Source organism: Corythoichthys intestinalis, chromosome 17 (genome assembly GCF_030265065.1).
Source record: "Corythoichthys intestinalis isolate RoL2023-P3 chromosome 17, ASM3026506v1, whole genome shotgun sequence".
Classification (NCBI taxonomy): Eukaryota; Metazoa; Chordata; class Actinopteri; order Syngnathiformes; family Syngnathidae; genus Corythoichthys; species Corythoichthys intestinalis.
Genome location: NC_080411.1, coordinates 34,273,502 through 34,298,854, shown reverse-complemented (window position 1 = coordinate 34,298,854; position 25,353 = coordinate 34,273,502). Strand labels below are relative to the sequence as shown.

Genomic DNA, 25,353 nt, shown 5'->3' with positions numbered 1-25,353 from the left:
TTTGATCTGGCGAGTGAAGGCTCGGTAGCTCCACGATCAAAGGTACAAATGTATTAATCATGGTTTACTCAATCTTCATTGTCTAGAGGCTGTTCAAGGCAGTGTGAGCGTCAAAGCGTGAGTGAGTTTGAGTGGACTCACTCATATGAATTATATGAATGTTATGTACAGTGTATGGCGTTAAAAGTAATCCAATGAAAAATGTGGGTGCCCCTACATTTTGTGCTAGTGCACCTTAAGAAGAAAATTAGCCGCAGCAGTGCAACCAATGCAAAAAGTAAGTGTGGAGCCTTGGCAATATACATATCTCGCAATGTTAATTTTTTTCAAATATCATTCAGGCCTAATTTATATATTTTCCTACTTTTTAAGAGTTCAAAAGTAACGACATAATCCAGAAATACAATTGCCTTGCCAAAAGATACAAAAATAAGTTTTATACACGCAATACTCCTGGAAAAAGATGAAGAGGAAGTACTGTAAAAAGTACAGTACTGTAACCAGGGGTGAAAGTGGCTAGATTTTCTTGCCGAAACTCCCTGACATATCCTGACATAAAACTGCTTTTGGCACAGTTATTCCTATAACACATACAAACAAAAATATGCTTGTCATTCAAAATTGTTTTTCAATAATTTGCAAAATAAAAGTTAACAAAAACAGCAGTAACCTCAACCACCATCTCCTATTTTTTCCTCCACATTTCCTAAATGTAAAACTAAAATTTTATCTATTTAAGTACATTCGATGTACATTAAACTGAAGCTAATGTAAACATTTACTTTTCGTTTTTTTCTTTGATTAAGATATACATCAAACGTTCCTCCAGTACAATCAATATGTATATTTAGTCAATCGAATCAGCCCAATCTGCATAATAAAGTCCCCCAGTTTAGATGTTACGAATGCTAACGTATTTACACTTCTCTCATAGCAAATCGCTAAACATAACTGAACAAACAGTATCTCCAAACTTAACCGCAAATGCCGACAACAACATATATCAACTGAAACAACTTACAGCCTCATGTGGGCCGAACCAGAGCATACTGTAGCTGTCCTTTAGCCATGTCAGACACGTCTGCTTCTCAGTCATAAAAGGTAAGAGTTCAGCCACACCCAACGCCGCCACCAGAGGGCATCATTTGACAAAATACAATACTTTAAACAAACCCTCACGCATAGGGTTTTGACAGTTGCCGTCATATTTTCGGGTTCAAAGCACCGTATACCGGAATGGCGTTCCGGCTCGGAAAGTCATGCCGGAACTGCGTTCCGGTCCGTTCCCGCCCACTTTCATCCCTGAATGTAACATGTTTGGAACTTTTGTCCAAATAAAAACAAAACAAAAACCCAAAATCGAGTGACTCGGACTCAGGTGCAAAAATATGTGATCGGGACATCCCTAGTAGTTTCCGGAACGTTCTGAGGTTGGAACGGTGTGAATTGGTCAGCACGTGTGTGCTGTGTGCGGACGGAAAAAAATGTTACATATTTGCAAAATTTCCTCTGCACGGCATCTCCACTATCATGTTAGCACTCACAGAATTGTGCAGGTGTCAGACCCGTGCCACCCATAAGGCGAGCTAGGCAAATGCCTTAGGGCGCAGCAGCATCCAAAAGGGCATCAAGAAAAATATTCAAATAATATTTGATGATAGCAGTATTCAAAAAATTATACAAAACAATAAAACAAAACAACAACAAAACTGTTCGTAATAAGTCTTTAAATAATAATGAAATCATTTTTCTAGTGCGCCTTCTGCCCGTTTGACTTTTTCCTGTGATGCGATAATTTCACCACAGACCCTAGTCCCACCACCCAGCAGATCTGTGAGGTACCTGAAGGTGCTATTTTTAGCCTCTGCAATTGAGCGACGTTAAGGTGACAAGTCAACTTCATGAAAAGACAAAAGCCCCCCGGGTCAGAAGAAAAAGAAAGACTAGATCATAAACGTGAAGAAAAACAGTGGTTTGTTGTGGTTGATGATTTTTTTTCAACAGCATAAGCACGTACAGTGGGGCAAATAAGTATATAGTCAACCACTAATTGTGCAAGTTCTCCCACTTGAAAATATTAGAGAGGCCTGTTATTGTCAACATGGGTAAACCTCAACCATGAGAGACAGAATGTGGAGAAAAAAACAGAAAATCACATTGTTTGATTTAAAAAAAAAAATATTTGCAAATCATGGTGGAAAATAAGTATTTGGTCACTACCAAAAGTTCATCTCAATACTTTGTTATGTACCCTTTCTTGGCAATAACAGAGGGCAAAGGTTTTCTGTAACTCTTCACAAGCTTTTCACACACTGTTGCTGGTATTTTGGCCCATTCCTCCATGCAGATCTCCTCTAGAGCAGTGATGTTTTGGGCTGTCGTTAGGCAACACGGACTTTCAACTCCCTCCACAGATTTTCTATGGGTTTGAGATCTGGAGACTGCCTAGGCCACTCCAGGACCTTTTATACCGATAATGCATTAAAACAGGTGCCATTAATACAGGTGATGAGTGGAGCCTCGTTAGACCTCGTTAGAAGAAGTTAGACCTCTTTGACAGCCAGAAATCTTGTTTGTAGGTGACCAAATACTTATTTTCCACTGTAATTTGGAAATAAATTCTTTAAAAATCAAACAATGTGATTTTCTGTTTTTTTTTTGTTTTTTTCCCCCACATTCTGTCTCTCATGGTTGAGGTTTACCTGTGTTGACAATTACAGGCCTCTCTAATCTTTTCAAGTAGGAGAACTTGCACAATTGGTGGTTGACTTAATACTTATTTTCCCCACTGTATATCTATCTATCTATCTATCTATCTATCTATCTATCTATCTATCTATCTATCTATCTATATATATATAGATATATAGATATATATATATAATATTTACTAAATACATGTTTTTTAAGAAATTCAAATGTAATTTTTTTTTAAAAAATGTGATTTTCTGTTTTTTTCCCACATTCTGTCTCTCATGGTTGAGGTTTACCCATGTTGACAGTTATAGGCCTCTCTAATCGTTTCAAGGAGAATTTGCACAATTGGTGGTTGACTAAATACTTATTTGCCCCACTGTATACTTAGTGCAACTGCAAGCTAGAGGTTATTTACATAGAATTTATTTGACTTACTGCTAAAGCAAAATTATACTGTATCATTAGCCAGGCTTGTTTTTAGAAATATTTTCAGTATTCAGCCAGCTGTGGATTAGTTTCAGCTAAATTTACTCCTCCTCCCATTTTAGAGAAATTTGGACAAAGTGTATGGGGGACTAAAATTGTCTTGTTTATTTTCATGTGATGTGAACCACTTTCACCTTGTGTTAAATTGTGCTTTTCAAATAAATTTGCCTTGCCTAAAAGTGCCAAGGTTAATTAAATAAATACACCATTAAATAGGCATTTAATAATTTCAAAGTTCTGTGGTATGGGGGACTAAAAGTGCCACGGATTTAAATGCAAACAGTTGTTATTAAATGTGTCATTAATTCATTGAAATGCCGATCACGTTCATGTAAAAAAATATTCAATTTATTAAAAATATTTTTTTTTTGCTAAAATATATTATTTACCGTATTGGCCCGAATATAAGACGGTGTTTTTTGCATTGAAATAAGACTGAAAAAGAGGGGGTCGTCTTATATTCGCGGTCTAGACATTATACCCATTCACGACGCTAGATGGCACCAGATATCCTTGAAGCGATTTTCTGTCATGACCAGGGGTCGCGTTAACCGAATATTTTCCGTCGTTGACCGGTTTTTTAAAACGGTGACAGAAAAAACTGAAGTCCATCTGTCATTTTGACAGGTTGCAATTCACACCCCAGACCACAGGGTGGCGAGTGAGCATATTAATTAGCTATTGTCTCTCTTGATGCATGACGTTGTTGGCCTTACTCGGAAAAACGTCAATGCAACTGAGTGTTTGCCTGGCACGGCCAGACTGTTCTCCCTGTATTTTTCAAACGCTGAGTGAAAAGTCTGGGACACAGCCTCTCGAGTAGGTACAAAATCAATTGACAAATCAGATTTGTTTATTTGCGTGACGTGTTCTTCACGAGCAACGTCACTATTGCGCGCCGAAAGTCGTCTCTACAACAACACGGATGGCGGGAGAGCCGAGAATATGTTCCAATCCGCGGTAAATTCAGTTTTAAATGAGCTAAAACACATCGACACGAAACATTGACAACAGTCTGTCTCGCGCTAGCCATGTTGAATAAACTCCGTTCTCCTCGTATGTTTACTTCCGCGCGCAAGTCCCTTGTCCTGCCCTTGTCGCTTTGCTAACGGCACGTCTGCCCATCGCTGATTGGTGCACTCCGCTGTCTGTTTGCCTCTCGTTAAGCTTGTTCGGACAGAATAATTAAAAATTAAAAATGAATGAAAACTAAATACTATTGAATATGTCATTATTATCATTTCAAAAATGTAAGTGACGGGTAAAAATAGAGTATGACCGGATTTTTATGACACTGTCAGTCAAAATGACAGACAACGAAAAAGTCTAGCGCAACCTCTGGTCATGACGTCTCAGCTACTCTAAAGTTTAACCAGTTTGCATTATTTTATTGCAATGTTTTTCCTTCTTCACATTTCAAGACTACAGTTACAGTTAGACTTCACTTTGATGGTTAATGCAGTTATTGTAATTTTGTTGTTTTATCACAATAGATTATTTACATTTCAAAAACCAGAAGCCATTCATTTACGAATATGATTGCACTTTAGTTTAAATACTTAAATGTTCAGGTATTAAGATTTGAATAAGGCAAAATAACATGCTTTTTCTCTCAAATAATTTAATAAATACATTGTTTTAAGCAATTGTTTAGGATGTACTGTAATTATTTTCTGAATAAAAATTAATTTGGTCTTCAAAAAGTCTCTTTTCAAACTCGAGTCTTGAAAAAGAGGGGGTCGTCTTATAATCAGGGCAGTCTTATATTCGGGCCAATACCGTAATTCATTATGATTGGATAGTCCTGTGTAGTGGCAGTGCTTCAAGAATTTTTTTTTTTTTAACCACGTCCATCAAAGATAGTGGCCGGATCCAAAAGACAGGTACAGTAGGCTGCAAGAATTTAGGCGCTATTATGGTTATGTCATGCTGGTTTCACAATCAACAGCTATTTGACTAATATAATGTAACATTCCACTTTCTTCTCTTTTTAAATGCTCTTCTGAAATATTTTCCTTCTACTTGGGTGATTTTTTACAGCGACGTTATCCACATCAGCACCAAGTCCAAGCCCAAGTCCAGGAAAGAAGTGCACCTTCCAAAACAACTGTCATATGAAAGGACAATAGATGCTTTTGCATCAGAAAAGACAAAGACAGTAAGGTTATAGGTCAAGGTGAAAAAAAAGTTGCATTTCAAAGTCTTCTGTGTGTCTCTATATACAGTAGGTTTGTGTGGGTGGGTGTTAATTATATTGTAATAACAATTGTAATTTATTTGATTCATTTGTTTTTAAAGTGTTTTTATTGGTGCTTTTGAATAGTTATTAGAGCATTTTTATTTTCTGCACTTGTTCGTTGTTGTCTTTTTTTATGTAATAAATTACAAAGAAATAATATGCTTTTTCAGTGTGAGTGTTTCAATATTTGTGGTGAAAATAAGGGGGGGGGGGGGCAACAAATATGTTGCCTAGGGTACCAAATTGGTGAGGAACAGCCCTGGCAGGTGTGCCTTATATTTTGGACAGTGCGTGATGAACGTGTTGTTTGTTTGAACTGAATATTCCACCAGTCAGTCAAATTTTGAGTGATTTAGCATCCAGCAGGATTTCTATTCTATATCCTCTCCTCTCATTTTCCATTATTTGTAACTCCTTTTGGCTCCAACTATTCCTGTGGGAGAATAATTCCCTGGCACGGTCGCCAATTGGGCAATTTTCATTTGATAGGATGCTGAAAAATGACCCGTTTGTTAGCTTTGATAATTAGAGTTAATGGATCATCGCAATTTTCCAAAGTCTGGCTTGAAAAGGGAATGAGCTTGCAATTTGGATACATGATTCATGATTTATAGCTAAATGGGAGTAAGCGTAGCTAATCGCTGAACTATTGGATGCATCTCTGTTTTTTTTCTCTCCATGGTAACGTGTCAATGCGCTAATATGATCTTAAACAACTCTGAGTATCTTAGTGTGTTTGTGTGTGGGCGCACGAGTATGCGGACGCGCTTTCCTCGGTAGGTGTCGCAGATGTGGGAAAGACGCGAGGGGGCTCCAGGTGCATCGTGATGACGCACATACATGTCTGAGTCCTTGGCAGCGTCCTTCGAAACCAGGGGAAAAGCACAAGACAGGAGGCAGGTTTGTTAAACAAGGTTTAAAGATTTCTGACGTCATTTAAAAAAAAATGAGCAGATTGATCAAGCTTTATTGATCTGCTACGACCTTTTGACCTCTTGATTGATGGTAGGTCCTATAATGAGGCCCCGGATCAGAAGGTATCGGCTTTAGGAAGGGCTACCCATGGGAATGGTAGCTTAAACACACAAACAGTGTGGCTCAATCAACTTAGCGCCATTGTTACGTCGCCGTGCCCCCGATAACCCCAATTTGCATAATCGGCTTTTTGCATTGTGTGGCCCAGACACATTAAGGTGCGGCATTGCATTGTTGACTGTGAATCAGCATGCACCCATTGTTTGCTCATCTGCATTGTTTACTTATGCCACAGCATGTGGTTTTCAGCTTTACCCCGCCCGCTAAACGCATTACGCTACCTCCTCCGCCCCGCGTATACGTTACAGACGCGCATCGCGGCGACGTCAACAACACGCACAATTTTGTTGAACTACCGATTGCACACTTCAGCAGGCGAGTCATTTTACTTCACGTCGTCTAACGTTAGTTGGCTACTGTACGCATTCGGGACGTTCCATCTATTTTCTTGTCAGCGTTCGTGGAATCATACATCCACCATGTTTGATCTCTACCAAGAAGTCACAATAGCGAATGCATATTTTGTGGCTCTTGTGAATTTAAACTTACGATGGAAGATTAAAGCCAAATAAAGGAGAAGGGGGAAAAAAACGGCTACGAGAATAAAGTCACAGTGGTACTACGAGAAAAAAAAAATGAAAATATTATTTCATAGGGTAAACACCTACATATGTACTTTACGTACATGTACCTTAGCTGGGAGCTTCGACAAAGCATCAATAAAAAGCTTGCTGATAGTTTGATGTAGGTGAGCCAAAAGATAATAAACTTCCTTATTTACGAAGCAGATTCTAAAATATAAACTCAGGAGATGCACAATATTATTCCAATTCGCTATTACGTCACTTACGTCATAAAACTACTACATTGCTGGAAGGTACGATGAAGTGTTGGTAGCCTATAAATCATTCTATTCATAATGATTTGAGCACATGATTTGATGTAGATGAGCCAAAACATGAAGGATTTCATTTTCATTATTTGTAAAACCTATTCTAAAACACAAGATGCTTTCAATATTGTGGATTTTAATGTAGGTGAAGCACTATGTAAAGTAAGTAGCATTAGCCCAACAAAATAATACAACTTTTATTCTCGTAGTAACAGTTCTTCTTTTTCCTCCTAGTAATAGTATGACTTTTTTCTCGTAGTTGCAGTTTGACTTTTTTTCTCGTACTATTTACGATGAGAATAAAAGTCGTATTATTTTGTTGGCCTAATGTAGCTGAATAAACTGCTACTTACTTTACATAGCACTTCGCCGCCATTCAAATCCACAATATTGAAAGCATGTTGTGTGTTAGAAACGGTTTTACAAATAAGGAAAAGGAAATCCTTCATATTTTGACTCATCTACATCAAATCTTTATCAATAGAATGATTTATAGGCTACCAATACTTTGTCGTAGCTCCCAGCTAAGTACAACTGCTGGTCAAAAGTTTTGGCACTACTGCAATTCTTTCAGATAATGCTAAATTTCTCCCAAAAGATGATTGCAATCACAAATGCAATGGTAGTAATATCTTCATTTATTTTGCTTTCAATGAAAAAACACAAAAGAGAAAAAAAATTGAATTATTATCTTTTTACACAAAAATGGGCCGGACAAAAGTTTTGGCACCCTCAGCCTAATACTTGGTAACACAACCTTTAGACAAAATAAATGCGAACAACCGCATCCGGTATCGGTCAGTGAGTTTCTTACAATGCTCTGCTCGAATGTTAGATCATTCTTCTTTGGCCAACTGCTCCAAGTGTCTGAGATTTGAAGGGTGCCTTTTCCAAACTGCCATTTTCAGATCTCTCCGCAGGTGTTCTCTGGGATTTAGGTCTGGACTCATTTCTGGCCACTTTAGAAGTCTCCAGTGCCTTATCGCAAACCATTTTCTAGAGCTTTTTGAAGTGTGTTTTGGGTCATTGTCCTGCTGGAAGACCCATGATCTCTGAGGGAGACCCAGCTTTCTCACACTGGGCCCTACATTATGCGGCAAAATTTGTTGGTAGTCTTCAGACTTCATAATGCCATACACAGTCCAGTGCCAGAGGCAGCAAAACAACCCCAAAACATCAGGGAACCGCTGCCATGTTTGACTGTGGGGACCGTGTTCTTTTCTTTGAAAGGCTCGGGTTTTTTTGTTTTGTTTTTTCCTGTAAACTCTATGTTGATGCTTTTTCCCAAAAAGCTCTACTTTTGTCTCACCTGACCAGAGAACATTTTCCAAAACGTTTTTGGCTTTCTCAGGTAAGTTTTGGCAAACTCCAGGCTGGCTTTTTTAATGTCTCTGGGTAAGAAGTGGGGTCTTCCTGGGTATCCTACCATAGAGTGCATTTCCATTCAGACGCCGACGGATAGTAAGAGTTGACATTGCTGTACCCTCGGACTGCAGGACAGCTTGAACTTGTTTGGATGTTAGTCGAGGTTCTTTATCCACCAGCCGCACAATCTTTCGTTGAAATCTCTCGTTAATTTTTCTTTTCCATCCATATCAAGGGAGGTTAGCCACAGTGCCATGGGCTTTACACTTATTGATGGCACTGCGCACGGTAGACACAGAAACATTCAGGTCTTTGGAGATGGACTTGTAGCCTTGAGACTGCCCATGCCTATGCCTATGACCTGCCCATTTTGCTTCTCAAGTCCTCACAGACAGCTATTTGGTCTTCTGTCTTTTCTCCATGCTTAATGTGGTACACACAAGGACACAGGACAGAGGTTGAGTCAACTTTAATCCATTTTAACTGGCTGCAAGTGTGATTTAGTTATTGTCACCACCTGTTGTGTGCCACAAGTAAGTAACAGGTGCTGTTAATTATACAAATTGGAGAAGCATCACATGATTTTTCAAAGGGTGCCAATACTTTGTCCGGCCCATTTTTGGAAATTTGTGTAAAATAATTATAATTCATTCATTCTCTATTTTGTTTTGTCATTGCAGGCAAAATAAATGAAGATATTACTACCAAAGCATTTGTAATTGCAATCCATTTCTGGGAGAAATTGAGCATTATCTGACAGAATTGCAGGGGTGCCAATACTTTTGGCTGGCAGTATAGTATAGCTTTACAACGTAAGTGACATAATAGCGAATTGGAATAATATTGTGCATCTCCTGAGTCTGTATTTTAGAATCTGTTTCATGAATAAGGAAATTCTTTATCCTTTGGCTCATCTACATCAAATTATAACCAATAGATGGCTTTCTTTATATTGACGCTTCGTCGTAGCTCCCAGCTAACGTACATGTACGGAAAGAGCGCAGCAGTTACACTATATCATAATACCACTTCTCAGGGTACCTGTACGACTTTGATCTTGTAGTCCCCCCCCTTCCTTTATTTGGCCCTAATCCGCCGTCTAATCAACTAGAGGTCAACCGATGTCAATTTTTGAAAAATAACTTCAGCTGATTGGCTATGTCTAAAGCCGATTTTGTAAGCTGATATTTGAGGCCGATGTGTGTGTGTGTGGTTGTTTTTTTTTTTTTTTTTTTTTTTTTTTTTTTTTTACAGTAGTTTGATTATGAGCGGTAATTGAAACACTCATCATACATGTTCTTCTATCATATAGGCTATATTTAGGTCGATGTATGCACTTGAAAAGTGTCCATATATCGGCCCGATACTTCGGCTGACATATGTTTTGGTCAGCCTTTATATAAAAGTTAGCCTATTATATCGGCTGATATCGGCCAATCTTGAAACTTGGGCAGCATATCGGTCAACATGTATAAGAAAGATTAACACCGAAACAGCTAATTGTATTATTTCGGCTATATATAGGCCGAAGGCAGAACTTCAAAAAGGTCAGTATGAAGACACTATTTTTTTCTCTAGATTTGTACCATGTGACTCCTATGATGAAGTGGCTTATTTATGGATTTTTGGGGGGGACAAACGAGGTTCTTATTTTCTCGTTGAAATTAGTGTCATACCAACACAGTTATAACATGACATGATCTTTGGTATTGGGGTACAAAGAAATAACGTGAAACGTGCAAACTACGAAAACACAAAAAAATCGCACACACAAAAAAAATGCAAAAACAGCAAAAAACATTAAAAACTGTGCAATTGACAAAAAAATATTTAAAAACGCAGAACGTAAGAATGATGGAATGGCTGCAACTATGATCAGATATAAACGAGTAAGATTTTTTTTTTTTAAAAACATGAAAACAAAAAAATGATGAAACTTTAAAAACTAGAAAAACGCAGAAAACTGCAAAAGAATCATGACTACTGAAACACCATGAAAAACCACGTAAACTGCGTAAAATATGAAAAAACGCACAATGACCAAAGGTTGCAATGATTGCAACTATGATCACATTTAAATTACAGTTGAATTTTTTAAAATGTATTTACTGCCACTCTTCCCAGTTTAAATGGACTGGACATCTATCGCTGTCAACGCGTATGTACTGTATATCTACAGTACATGCAGAGGCACGCATCAGTGCAGTGCGGGCAAGCTGCCAGATGCAGGCTGGGGGCTTGTGAGGTCACGGCCTAGGTGGAGTGTTAGCAGGAACGACACCTGACAGCAGGCCGGCCGGATGCGCCCTGACACTTCTGTACGTTCGTGTCACTCCTGATAAGTCAGGTGCTCCATACAGGAAGGAGATGAAGACGAGGAAGAGGAGAACGCCTTCTTCCTTCCTGATTGTTCTTGCTCAGTCAGCAGACAAACAGGACCTCCTGGTCCGGATCCAGACGCCTTCTTATACGGCCCCACGACTATTAGATTAGCCTGATGAATGTTCCCAACCTATCCCTTACATTTTTTAAATTATAGCTGTTGTAAATATGAATACATGAAATTAAAAAATGAGAGGGGAAAAAAAAAATTTCTAACACAAATTATGACTTTAAATTAAATCTATAAATTTTACAGAACACAGCATTTAAATTTTAAATTACATAAAAGGTTCTCTCCCTTTTTTATATATACATATATATGTATCTAGCTCATACATTACCACTAATGAATGGTTCTACAAAGGGTTGAAATGAGAGAACCTCTGAATCAAATTGCTGGACATTAAAACATGAAGGCACTGCCATCTAGCGGTTGTTAATAGAAAGGCCACTGCAAATTTCCCTAGCATTGGTTTCCGATTTTCAAATCAATCAACCTAAAAAAAAAAATCACAAAATTGACATTTAGTGGAATAATAATCTCATCTACAAAGTATTCTATTCAAAAAGATGACTTGGTTAGCAATCTGGTCTTATTTGGCTGAACATAAAGCTAATTCTGTTGTGTAAATGGCTTCTGCTACAAGTTCATTCTGCCTTCCAGTGGCAGAATAAAGGCCTGGACAATTAACCGATTTTAGGAATTAAATCGAGTATTTTTTATTATTAGGAATATGTAAAAAAAAAAATATATATATATATATATATGTATATTAGTCTGTTTTTTTTTGTTTGTTTGTTTGTTTTTTTGTTTTTGCCAAAAAGGAAATCTAGAAACCAATTGTCCATCCATCCATTTTCTCCCACTTATCCTAGGTCATTTCGCGGGGGCAACAGCTTCAGCAGGGAAGCCCGGACTTCCCTCTCCCCAGCATTCATCCAGCTCTTTTTAGGGAAACCCAAGGGGATTAAGTAGATTATTCCATGAGAAAGTTTGTTTCATTGAGAAGTAGGCATATTCAGGTATGATGACAGTATGATAACCTTAAGCCAAAATATCAGTTTCACGGTATTGCAATTACAGCTCTAAAATGTTACTTCGGAAAAAAAAAAAACAAAAAACTTTTTTTTCTATTGAACAGCATTTTCATTTAAAAAAAAAAAAAAATCGAAAATTGGAACAAAAGTAATGTTATTGAAATAAAATTTAAAACATTAACTGACATCTTCTAAATAAAATTAAAATAATGCAGTCCTTTAGGTGAGCCTAAACCCACAGCCACAGCTCAACATTATTACCATAAGAAAAAAAAAAAAAGTATTTTCCATAAAAAGCACACGTGTTTGACTTGTATCATGTTAACATTATACACTTTCTCAACACAGACAGTTACCAAAGAGAAAAAACACATTTTACCACCACTAGACACACTAAACACGCTGGAGTTAACTCTCGTAGCCAGTGGGAAATGTTCATGACAGTGTTTACTAACCTTTAATTTTCTATAAATGCGAAATTATATTGGAGCTATTGACTCCTCGGCAGCCACCCTCCGCACACGTTCTAAATGTCGGTTGGCCCTCCTCTAAGCCGCAGCTGTCTAAGTTTTCTGTAACCAAAGTATTCCCATACCAGCGATTTTGTTTTCATTGACGGTGGAAAAAGTTTAGGTGTTTCACTCCTTCCAGCCATTGTGTGGGAGATAGTTAAGCATTACAGTTGCAAGCGAGGGATTTCTACATGCATTTTTGGGACATAAAAAAATAGCTGATACCCTACTACGGTATGACGGAGTATGATGAAATTTTTTGTGGTTTTGAAACCTTGATCTTTACATACCATGGTATACCTTGAAACCGGTATTTGGCACATGTCTATTGTTAGGTTATTACTGTGTATTTGGGGCTGACAGCAGAAATAGGGGAAGCTAAAAATATATTTAAGATGGAAGTTTTGCAAAAAATGTTTTGTTTTTCACATTACTTTTGTTGAATTTTTTTCCTATCATTTAAAGGGCAAGTGATTTTGGGTGATTTAAAAAAATGTATAAGAAAACAAAACACTTTGTTGAAGAATGTTTTGTATTCTTCATTTTACAATATCTGCCTACACTTCTTTGCAAGATTGCTACAAATACAGTGCTGGCCAAAAGTATTGGCACCCCTGCAATTCATGTCAGATAATGCTCATGCCTGGTAGGAACATCTTCATTCATTTGGTTTGCAATGAAAAAAAACACTAAAGACAATTAAAAAAAAAAAATCTATCATTTTACACAAAACTCCATAACGGGCTGGGCAAAAGTATTGGCACCCTCAGCCTAATACTTGGTAGCACAACCCTTTAGACGAAATAACTGAACAACCGCTTCAGCTATCCATCAATGAGATTCTTACAATGCTCTGCTGGAATTTTATACCATTCTTCTTTGGCCAACTGCTCCAGGTCTCTGAGATTTGAAAGGTGCCTTCTCCAAACTGCCATTTTCAGATCTCTCCACAGAGGTTCTATGAGATTCAGGTCTGGACTCATTGCTGGCCACTTTAGAAGTCTCAGTGTTTTCTCTCAAACCATTTTCTAGTGCTTTTTGAAGTGTGTTTTGGGTCATTGTCCTGCTGGAAGACCCATGACCTCTGAGACCCAGCTTTCTCACACTGGGCCCTACATTATAATGCAAAATATTTTGGTAGGCTTTAGACTTCATAATGCTATGCAGACGATCAAGCAGTAGGGTGCCAGAGGCAGCAAAGCAACCACAAAACATCAGGGAACCTCCGCCATGTTTGACTGTGGGCAAGGAACAGCAGATTTATTTGTATAGCACAATTCAACACAAGGCAATTCAAAGTGCTTTACATCACATGAAGATCATAAAAATCAACATGTTCTTTTCTTCGAAGGCCTTGTTTTGTTTCCTGTAAACTCTATGTTGATGCCTTTCCCAAAAAGCTCTACTTTTGTCTCATCTGACCAGAAAGCATTCTTCCAAAACGTTTTTGGCTTTCTAAGGTAAGTTTTGGCAGCTCCAGCCTGGCTTTTTTATGTCTCTGGGTCAGAAGTGGGGTCTTCCTGGGTATCCTACCACAGAGTCCCTTTTCATTCAGATGCCGACGGATAGTCTGGGTTGACACTGTTGTACCCTCGGACTGCAGGACAGCTTGAACTTGTTTGGATATTAGCTGAGGTGCTTTATCCACCATCCGCACAATCATTCGTTGAAATCTCTGGTCAATTTTTCTTTTCTGTCCAAATCTAGAGAGGTTAGCCAAAATGCCATCGGCTTTAACACTTATTGATGACACTGCGCACGGGAGACACAGGAACATTCAGGTGTTTGGAGATGGACTTGTAGCCTTGAGATTGCCCATGCATCCCCACAATTTTGCTTCTCAAGACCTCAGACAGTTCTTTGGTCTTCTTTTCTCTATGCTCAATGTGGTACACGCAAGGACACAGGACAGGTTGAGTCAACTTTAATCCATTTTAACTGGCTGCAAGTGTTATTTAGTTATTGCCACTGTCTGTTATGTGCCACAGATAAGTAACAGGTGCTGTTAATTACACAAATTAGAGAGGCATCACATGGGTGCCAATACTTTTGTCTGGCCCATTTTGGGAGTTTTGTGTAAAATTATGATTTCCCCTCCACCCCTTTCTCTTTTGTGTTAATTCATTGCAAGCAAAGTAAATGAAGACATTACTACCAAAGCATTTGTAATTGCAATCATTTTCTGAGAGAAATTGAGCATCGTCTGATAGAATTGCAAGGGTGCCAATACTTTTGGCCAGCACTGTATGTGTTTTCGCAAGCACCCTGCCAAGTCAGTACAAAAGTTGGATTTTTCAAATTAAAGATCAGTCTTGAATTTGTCCAATAAGACAATTTAACTACACAACACTTCAGACACAGATTAGGAGTTTATTCACACATCACATACTACAGTGGGTTATGTAGTCCAGAAACAGTTTTGAACAGCGCTGCCATTAAATGACAAAAACAACAACAACCAAAAAAAGACACTGAACCCTTACTTTGCCATTATATAAAAATAGTGTTGCTACAAAAGTATAAATTAGGTTTACTAATAAGACAACTCAAGAGGGAATCTACATAGGAAAAAAAAAAGACAAGGATCAAACGTGTCGAGTAACAGTAGAAAATGAAGAAAAACGCCTATAAAATAGGATTATAAGCAATACACGGTTATAAACCTGATTTGATAATGCAGACAAGAATCCAAAAAAAGAACACATCTCAGTGTTAGCATATTTTACAATTGTTGTCTGAATAAGTTAAAATCAAACTTACAGCGGCTTGGCTAACAGTATCTAAGTTGAGTTCTTCGATCATAAGAAAAAAACTTTATATTTTATTTTCCTTGAAATGCTACTGTAGAAAAAAGAGGTATGTTATCGGAGCTCCCTACTGTGTCTCTGAATTGACGGTGCCCCCTCGTGGCATAAAAACAGCAGTTCTCTCATATTTACATAATACATCCTCAGGAACGGATGACGTCGACCACACATTCGCACCAGCCTTCTGATCAGCAGTACCTTGGCCGCCTTTCTCCTAACCCTAGAGGCTCAAAATCGGTCTGACATTTATAATAATAATAATAATAATAATTTAAAAAACTGGCTTCAAACTGTATCATATAATCTCATTAAAACGCATGCATATTTATTTTTTTAGATAGAATTCCCATTTAATGGCAACATAAAAGAATGCAAGTTCTAGGGTTCGACTACGTTGACGCAATCGTCATGATGTCAACTAATGGCATTTTTGTCCCAGAGCGTATAAATACATACTTTAGAAATGCTATTAGAGATCCCTTCATCTATTTCTGGTGCAGGAAAAAAAAAAAAAAAAAAAAAAAAAAAAACCCTTCAAATCATTGAATTTACGTATCTATTTTAGGACAACGAGCAGCAAATATACCTTTTGAATATTGAGGTAAATCATTAAATTGGTGTATTTGAAATGACAAACATCTTGTCTCATCAATGGTTCTCACATAAGGATTAATAATGTCTAAGAATGGTTGACAGTTTAGCGTTGAGGCGAAATGGAGTGCAATGACTTACTGCAAACAGCAGAGGCGCCGGGGTTTACTCAACTAGCTTATAGTCCACAGAAGACCAATGAGGTAAACTTTGCGATCGGTTAGGTCAGGGGTTCCCAACCTATTCCACTAAGGCACACTGTGGGTGCAGGATTTCATTCTTACCAAACAAGATGACAACACTTTTTCCCCAATCTGGTGTTTTACAAGTGCAATCAGTTGATTGCAGTCAGGTGTGGCTTGTTTTAGCAGAAGCCTCATTGGTTCAACTGTCTCTGCTGGATCGGCTGGAACAAAAACCAGGACCCACAGTGTGCCTTGAGGACTGGGTTGAAAACCCCTGGGTTAGGTTACGTAGCATTTAACCCTTTGATGCCTGAATTTTACAACTTTATCGTTCATCTTCCGTGCTACTTATACTCACAAGGGTCGCGAGGTTGCAGGAGCTTATCCCAGCTAAAAAACAACCAGTCACACTAACAGTCATACCTAGAGAGAGTTTGGAGTGTTCAAAAGGGAAGAAACCGTAGTAGGTGGCGAAAGCCCATGCAAGCACAGGGAAAACACGCAAACTCCACACAGGATGGCCAGAGACCTGGATTGAAACCTTGATCCCAGAACTGTGAGGCGGACGTGCTAACCACTCAATCACCGTGCTGCCAATTTAACGAATATACATCAAAAAGCATTGGGGGAATGCATAATGCACATGCAAATAACATTTAGATAGGAAAACAACTAAAACTTAAAATAATAATAAAAATTATAATATACAAAGTGAATCTAAAATATTTAAAAAAGACCAAATATATTTAATATAGAAAATTAAAAAGGAGTTAACCAATTACTCCTTTAATTATAATACATTTTAAATTTTGTACATGAATTTTGAATTTCCTACATTTTTCATATTTTTATTTTTAACTTTCTTTCATTTTTCTTTGTCTAGTATGCATATTTTTAATTGATAATTTTATGTACTTATGTATTCCTCCAATGGTTTATGTATATTTGTTAAATGTAAATTCAGGTATCAAGCGTTAAAAGGGCACATGTGTATTGGAAAATCAGCCCCCCGTCACCATAGTAACGAATGCCAGACTGGCTATTGACCCAGGATGAGAGCAGAGGCTCTGAATAGTCTAATTTCAGGAAGACACAAAATTAGTGCATGTGGAGTTCTATCTTTTTCAATACTGAATGTGTACTTTAAATAAAAACACACAAATGTACAGTAAATACAATAGCTGCAAATTGGTTCAAAAAAAAAAAAAGTGAAAATAAAAATAAAACCCCTCAAATGTCTACAATTACCATAAATTCATTAAAATAAAGAAATCTATTTATAAACTTAAATCTTAAAGCCGTAAAGCTTCTATTCAGTCATCGATTAATTGCCCAATAATTAAAAGTCACGCCAAGAAATCTTGAATCATCAAATTTTGCTTGCAAATGATCAGGTTACCCTTCAAAACTCACTAAATAAAAATGTAGTTTTGAACGACAAAATTCAGTTTGTCAAAAACCTATAAAATATATTTGTCATATAAAAAATTACATTTAAAAAAATGGTGTGGTGTCTACAGTATGGGTTTATTATTTTTATCATCTTATTTTTCTACAGATTACTCCAGTATTAAATTGAATACTGCAGAATACATTATCATATAAAAGTACAAAAAAAAAAAAAAATCAGGAAACTAGAAATCTTTCAGTGCCATTGATGTTGGTAGATGTCCTGCAGGCATCATTCTAATGCCAGTCCATTTGAATCGGGAGGAAATGAGCGTTCATTCATTTACTGTCAACCTTCCTTCTTCAAACCGATTAGACATCTATCACTGTCAATGAGTTAAGGAGGAATTATTCAGCACAAAAAAAAAACAAAAAAAAACTTGGATTTATTATGTGTCGATTGTGAACCTTGGTGACTGATCGTGATGGGAATCTACTGGCGACCAATTTAGGGTGTACCCTGCCTATTGCTCATAGTTAGCAGGGATAGGCTTCAGCACACCCGTGATCTTAGAGAGGATAAACTGATCGGAAGATGACTGAATGAACAAACCATGTTATCTCACTGAACTAATTATGACACTATAATTCATCTACTATGACTTATTTGAAACAATTCCCCCCTTGAAGAAATTGTTTAAGCACTGTATGTTGCAAGTATCTCGGGTTGCCATGAGTATATTAAATATTTGAATAATCATCACACAGCGATGTTTTGTTTTTTTACAGAAATAACTGTCATAAGTGCCTGAAACAGCTTCAGAAGTGTGTATCTAGCTATAGGAATCAGTATCCAAGTATCTAAGAAGTAGCTCTCAGTTTAAAAAACGGTGATGATATCACTCCCAACAGTGTGATGACTTTAAATTCACAGCAGGATGGTTGGATGCCACGTGATTGGGCATGCATCATTGGCACTGAAAGAGTTAAATGTTGCTTATTTGTAATTTACTTATTGAACAGTAGTTTGTAAAACTTTTGCAATACATTTTAAAACAAAATATTTGATAAACCGGTCGGGAGAAAAAAAAAATCAATCGCGAAAGCCCTAGACTGTTTTAAATGATGCTACAATCCTTATTTTTAGGGTGCACGTGTACCTCAATATTGGGGTCCAAGTACAGCGAGGAAATGGCACGCTCAATGATTTCTGTCCGAGAGATTTCAGTTTTCATTTCCACAAAAAGAAAGCCATTGACACTTTACAAAGAGTTTTTAGTACATTCTTTTCTGTTTCCTCTATGAATCATACAACTTATTGCCTTTAAGTAATCAACACATGAAGCCCCACTTTAGGAAGACTAACCTATAGAGATAAAAAACAATTTAAAAAAAGACAAAAGGTTCCTATATTATTTACCAGAATGATGGCTATTCAAATGAATGTTTACCTGTAAATATCACAGTGGAAAAAACGTTAGCTAAAAGCAACAGCAGGTTAGCATGTTTCTTAACAGTGACGTAGATAAAACTGCCTTGCTGTTTGAATACATTAAATACCCAATGTATGACACTTGTTGTTAACGCAATAAAAATCCCATAGGCTCACTGTTACGCAAACCTACAAGTCAAGCAACGCGGCCATCAGATGTAGCGGAATGAAACGGCGCCTCGTTTCGCAATGCATGAATGATACATTGGGCTCTTTGCACAGAACCCCATGACATTGCGTTCTGTTTTCTTTTGCGTTTCGGTTTTGTCACACTCAAAATCTTGAGTTACCGGTCAAGTTTCAGCCTTTTAACTTATTGGCTGCCTTCGGCAGCACAGTGATAGACGTCCGATCCATTTTGACTGGGAGGGTTGGTAGCGATCATTTGATCGGTGCCAGCACCCCAGTCAAATTAGAATGCAAAGCGCTTATTTGACAGCCCAAAGGTTGTGCTCTTCAATATTTTGAATCTGGTTGCATTACAATTTTTGGTCACCAATCTTACATATGGCTCCTTTACGAAGTAGTCGATATTTGGATTACAAACATTTACTGGATTCAGTGGTGTTCATTTAAGTAAAATAGGTTAAAAAAAAAAAAGGGTGAAATCTGATTTTTAAAATGCAAATCCTCAATCGCAAGTCCTGTAAAAACAGCATTAGGAACAATGCCATTCTATTTAGAATGTAAAAGACCCAGCAGCTTTATGACCATGCGGGTCTTTTTGTGCCAAGAGCCCATTTTGATGTAGCGTAAATGTAACGTAAATCCAACGCAAAAACACAACAAGCGGATAAGGAAATGAGGAAGGAATAAAGCTTGTTTTCAAAGAATACTACACTTTTGCAATAAATGGGTTTGTGGTTAAGCAGATTTTGGGGAGGCTGCTTGATAAAAAAGAAAGGAAAAAAATCCATAAATTTGGTAGTGAGTCGAAAGGTGCAAAAAGGCAGTAAAAAATTCTGAATCCTTTTGTGAGAAAATTATCTGTCTACTGCATAAACTACAGTATTCATTTCCTCCAACCTTACTGACCTTACCTGTCATCCCGCAAGTCTAACAGCATGTAGCCTTTAAAGCAGTTGAGTCTTCAGGCCAGACTGGAGAAGCTCCTCTGACACTCAAACAGCTACTATTTTGTCCCAAAAAGCACAGAACTTCTCCATATCTGTGTGTTGTACAATAGGTGATGAGCATTATTGTTCCGAGCGCGTTCTACTTTAAAAAAAAAAAAAAAAAAAAGGCCATTATTTGTCTGGCCATACACACTTATGTTTCACGTCTTTCTAAGCCTATATCAATAAGTCTCTGGTGGGAGGTGAAGGTTTGGTCAGTTAGCCCATGTTGGAGCGAAGGAAAATTAGTTTGTTCATTTCTTCAGCGGTTACCTGCTGCCTCCTTTTCATGGCCAAGCTCTGCTCGCACACAGTTATGCATTCGCTCCGTACGCCCACCGCAGGCACAGCCAGGAGCCACAGGGCCAGGCGGGCGAGCCGAGGGAATTTGTCGCCCACCGTCGAGCTCCAGTAGTGGAAGAGATCGGTGGTGCCTTGGAGGAGAGGCTCCGCCAGGTACTGGAAGATCTCTTGCCTGACCAGGCTGTGACTCTCATCATTGCCGGACAAAGTCACCCTCGTGAGGCCGCCGTTGTTTCCGGCTCCTTCGACTCGGGTTATTTTGGGCATCGGCGGGCCGTCACTCTCCCGTTCATCGCCACACGACGCCCCGGAACCGGTCATGCCCCCGTCCCTGGGTTCGGCAGTAAGTTCACATGCTCGGGAAATGATGTCCTCATGCTGGTAAGCAGGAACTGAACGTAACTTCAGCTGAGGGTCCAACACCATTGCTACCTGGTGGACCCGCTCAACCTGTGGAGAAGTGGGATGTTTTTGGCATCATTATGATGGTTTATCATGATTCGTAAAGTCTTAAGGTTTTTTTTTTTTCAAGTTTCCCTCTGTCAGTCTTTCAGATGACTAAAGGTGGGAATCTTGAGGCACCTAAGAATTCGATTACGATTTCGGAGGCTACGATTTCATTATAAATCGATTATTGATGCACCCCCCCCCCCCCCCCCCCTCAGCTATTAGCTGCTTTAATTTTTTGTACATTACTCACAAAAATTGTACAAAAATCAATTCAGGCTTAAATGAACTACTTTTTCACTATCAAGTTAACAGTCTAAAAAAGTATATAAAATACTCAAGTCCCCATTCTGCATCAGCAGCTTTAAACTACATTCAATTAATTTAATGTTGTGAATCAAACAAAGTTGTTTAAATTGCTCCCGTTATTCCATAATTTCCCCTCTGTCTACTTTTGACATGTGAAAGTTTTAAAATTGTTTCATCATTTAAAGATAGATTCAAGTCAAGATTTTACCGATTTAGGAGTATTTTACATAAAAAGTTAATTTGGTTCGCTCAGAAGGTTCGCTACAACAGCCTTTCAGAGAAGTCTACTGCTTTAAAGAGCATATCACACGAGAAAAAAAGTCTTAAATGGCATTATTATGTGAATTAGAATCATATTTTGTGACGATTCGACTATATACAACAATTTGGCAAAGCACAGATGACGAGAAATTAGTCTTTTAATCTGCCGGTTAGCCACGCCTACCATTATAGGGCTTTAGCGTCTCCAACAGGTGGATGACGTCAGCGGTAGACTGGGCTCATCGGTTTTACTATTCAGCCCATTGAGGGGGAATTATTCAGAACGAGGAAAACGCGACGAAGAGAGCCGCAAAATGTCATTGTTTCAGTTTCTCTACTCCAATATTTTTACAGGATATTCTTTTTATCCAAGTATTTTCCCCAATAGCTATATAAATGGCTTGAGAAGGACCAGTCAGCCCGTCGAGGGGGAACTATTCACAACGAGGAAAACGCGACGAAGAGAGCGGCAAAATGTCATTGTTTCTGTCTCTTTACTTCAATATTTTTACAGGATATTCTTTTTATCCAAGTATTTTCCCCAATTGCTAAATAAATGGCATGGTCATGACAAATAATAGTCTTATGCTGAATGGAATATGAAATAATAAAAATGCATTCATTCAGGACGACATGGCAAAATTACTCCATAATGGTCAAAACTGTCGACTTCACCTTTACTGTCGCACCTCCCGAACGATAATTGATGACACCTAAGTCGGACATATGTCATTTCCCTTCCCCGGCTTCGGAGAATGTAAACAAACCAGAAGGCGTGACAGCTAGCCGACATGCTAACCCGAACCGAGTGATGTTTTAAAGTCTTCGAAGCGGAAAATCACACATAACTATCCTGGATTATTTGACATGGCGACCCGGTTGTCGATTGTCTTCGAGAATGTTTGGGCGTTGTTTGAAATGGCTGTCGGCCACAGTCAGGTATTATTGTTTTTTTACCTAGCGGCATAAGTTCGGTCCGTTCCTCGTTGCGCCCAGAAGACCGCACTGACAGTCCATTGAGCCCTTAAATGTAGTACGGATGCACACTAACTCGCAGTCCGACACGCGCTGAGCAACCTGACCCGCATCCACAGAAGCATCAAAACAAATTACACATGCTGGCTCTACGTCATTCTAGGGTGGTCATATTTAGATTTCAAAAAAGAGGACACAAATAACAGACAAAGAATCACCGTTAGTTTTATATTCAAAGTTTACATAGATTAATAAAACGCATGCACCCACTGTGCGTGCATGACGCACACAGATACCGACTCTCGGCCATTTTAACATTATTGAAATATTGCTAATTTGGCGCACAGAAAGAAAACTGAGCTTTCTAAGGCTTACGCCCCCCCCCCACTTAATTTTTTTAAATGACTGTTGTCAAGCCCGCCTCTTCCCTAAAAGCAGAGTTCAAGCTCGGCGCTAATGCTAATGCACAGCTCAAATCGTTGCCGTAGCTCCTGCCTCACTCGCTCTTTGCTGACGTAATTGCTACATAAATTCGAATTGGGAGGCTTGAAAGTTCAGACTATTGCCACATTCAAGAAAAATGTGGCCTAGATCAGATTTTAACCACATACGAAAGCGAACTAGATCGGACTTGAAATGGTTCACTTTTATGCAAACTGTCCTGTTCAGACTGCAAATTTAATGCCTCACTCAAGTAGGAAAAACACGAAAAAATCAGATTTGTGCATTAAGACCCTTAGTATGAACCTAGTCGTATTGTCTATACGTAGTTGCCTGAAAAATAATTCTACTTACCAGGAGCTAGGCAAACCTCTTTTAGATTAAATAACCTTGTAGAAAGATTGAATATTGCAAATATCAGCCAACAGCGCCAGTTCAATGGTTATGTGAAATTATATTTTTAGATCACACGTACTTTTAAGAGAGTAAGCAGTAGTGATGCTGGATGTATCATAATGATTTATAGAAGGTTAAGATTTTATACAGGTTTTTTTGAAGTATTATTTTGTTTGAGAAGTGAAATTTTGTATTTTAGGTTGTTGATTTGTCTTCTACCCGAGGACATTGTTCTAAAAGCATTGTTTCTCGTTGGAAAGTTCACTTGTGACTTGCAACGAATGTGAAAACGTTAGAAACACAAAATACCTTAAAGTTCTCCTTTAGGGCTTCTAGGAAATAATGGCACAGTTTGCTGGCCATGCCGGTTCCTGCTTCTCCGGCTTTGGAAGTGAAGAACTTCTCCAAGCGAAGGTAGACGGGAAGCACTTGCTGCAGGGTGGGTCTCCTCTGGCTGCTCAGCTCCAGTGCTGCCAGGCGCAGAGGAGCCAACAGGCATGTCAACGTGCCTAGCAAATGCTTGTTCAGGCCCTGGAGCAGCGGTGCTGTGGACTTGTTGCGTCCGTATGTCTCGCAGATGTGCTCAAAGTGGGCGTGGACGTTCAGAAGTGCCTCGGTCGTTTGGTCCCAGCACGGAGGTGTGGGGCACTGGGCGGCACTCCCCTGAGCTCCTTCATTGGTGCTTGGGGAAGTATTGGTGTACTGCTCCTGCCTGACCCCCAACGTAGTGGAGGCGGAGATGTCCTTGCATGTGGTGAGGAGTTCGGCCAACTCATGAAGTCCACGAGCCTGCAGGCTTCGCTTACCCAGGACGGCCTGGACCACAGCGCCGAGCGAACAACCCGCACAGCGCAAGCATATCCGGCCCCTTCCTCCGAGCGCCCCTAATCCAGCCGCCGACACCAGACGGGGCTCTGACACATAGACGGTGCGAATGTCTGACATCACAAACTCAGACAGCACATTCTGGACCCAGTGGTGAATCTGCTCCGGCCCTTCCCTGAGCTCGGCCTCCCGCACGCCTAGCACATATCGTTTGAGTCTCGAGCCCTCCACCTGGTACGCCGTCAGAACATAGCAAGCGTCCGGTCCTGAGGCCTGGGAGTGGCAGGTGACTGCGATTCCTAGCGAGGCGTTGGAGCCAAGAGCGCACGTCACCTTAACTTTGACCTGGTTGTACATGCGGGGCAGCTGACGAAGCGCCAAGGCACTCATGTTGCCGAGGGCGTCACGAGTGGAGTAGGCACCGTGACGTGCCCCCGTGTCCACCAGCGTTTGCGCCAGCTTGAGGAAGTCCTTGCTGTTGAGCACGTTGAGCATGTTCAAATCAGAACACATTACCCGTAAGAGACGCTCAGCCACCTGCAGACGCTCCTTCTCAGGTAGCCCATTATTTTCTGGATGGAAAGAAGCATCAGTTAGGATGATGGAGGCAATAAAAATAGATCATAATGAACCTACCTACTTCTTTAATCCCAGTTTAAATATTTTTGTCATCTTAAGTAGGGATGTCCCAAATGTATCGATTTATTTTTAAGTATTAATTCATTAGCTGAAATTGACGGCGGTAGACCTCCAATCCATTTCGACTGGGAGTCCTGATTCAGGGTTAGTGTCACGAAAAACCCTGGAAATTCGCAATTTGTGATTTTGGGGAAAAAGCAAAAGCTATTTTTTGTGTGTGTGTGGGGGGGGGGGCTCAAAAAGTCAAATATGTGATCACATAAAATACAAATTTTGAGGGGATGTAATAATTTTGTAAAAACGTACGAGTGACATTGTGGTTCCTCTGGACGAGACTTTGAGGTTGAATCTGTAGTTTGACTGAGGGGTGGTGGGCCTGAGCTGGAGTCACTCTCCAGAGCGGCTCCTGAGGACCCGAGGCTGAGGAGGGTTTTGGAGAGTCTCCTTTGGTATGGTTCTCGTTGTCAGCTGAACACAGAGGAAGAACATCTGTCAGATAAGATAGCTCGCTCTTGAAATAAACCCTTTATCA

The 25,353-nt window shown here is 39.1% G+C and overlaps 1 protein-coding gene across 4 annotated transcripts in view; it reads right to left on the bottom strand.

Annotated features, from left to right (window-relative positions):
• Positions 1-15,003: 15,003 nt before the first annotated feature.
• znf618 (zinc finger protein 618) overlaps positions 15,004-25,353 on the bottom strand; it is a 43,336-nt gene continuing 32,986 nt past the window's right edge. For all 4 annotated transcript variants that reach the window (XM_057818885.1, XM_057818884.1, XM_057818887.1 and 1 more), the window contains 3 exons: positions 25,128-25,289; positions 23,667-24,754; positions 15,004-20,978 (listed from right to left, as the gene is read on the bottom strand). In XM_057818885.1, the coding sequence (XP_057674868.1) occupies positions 20,445-20,978; positions 23,667-24,754; positions 25,128-25,289 (1,784 nt within the window). In that variant the 3' untranslated portion in view covers positions 15,004-20,444. The remainder of the gene's footprint in view (positions 20,979-23,666; positions 24,755-25,127; positions 25,290-25,353) is intronic.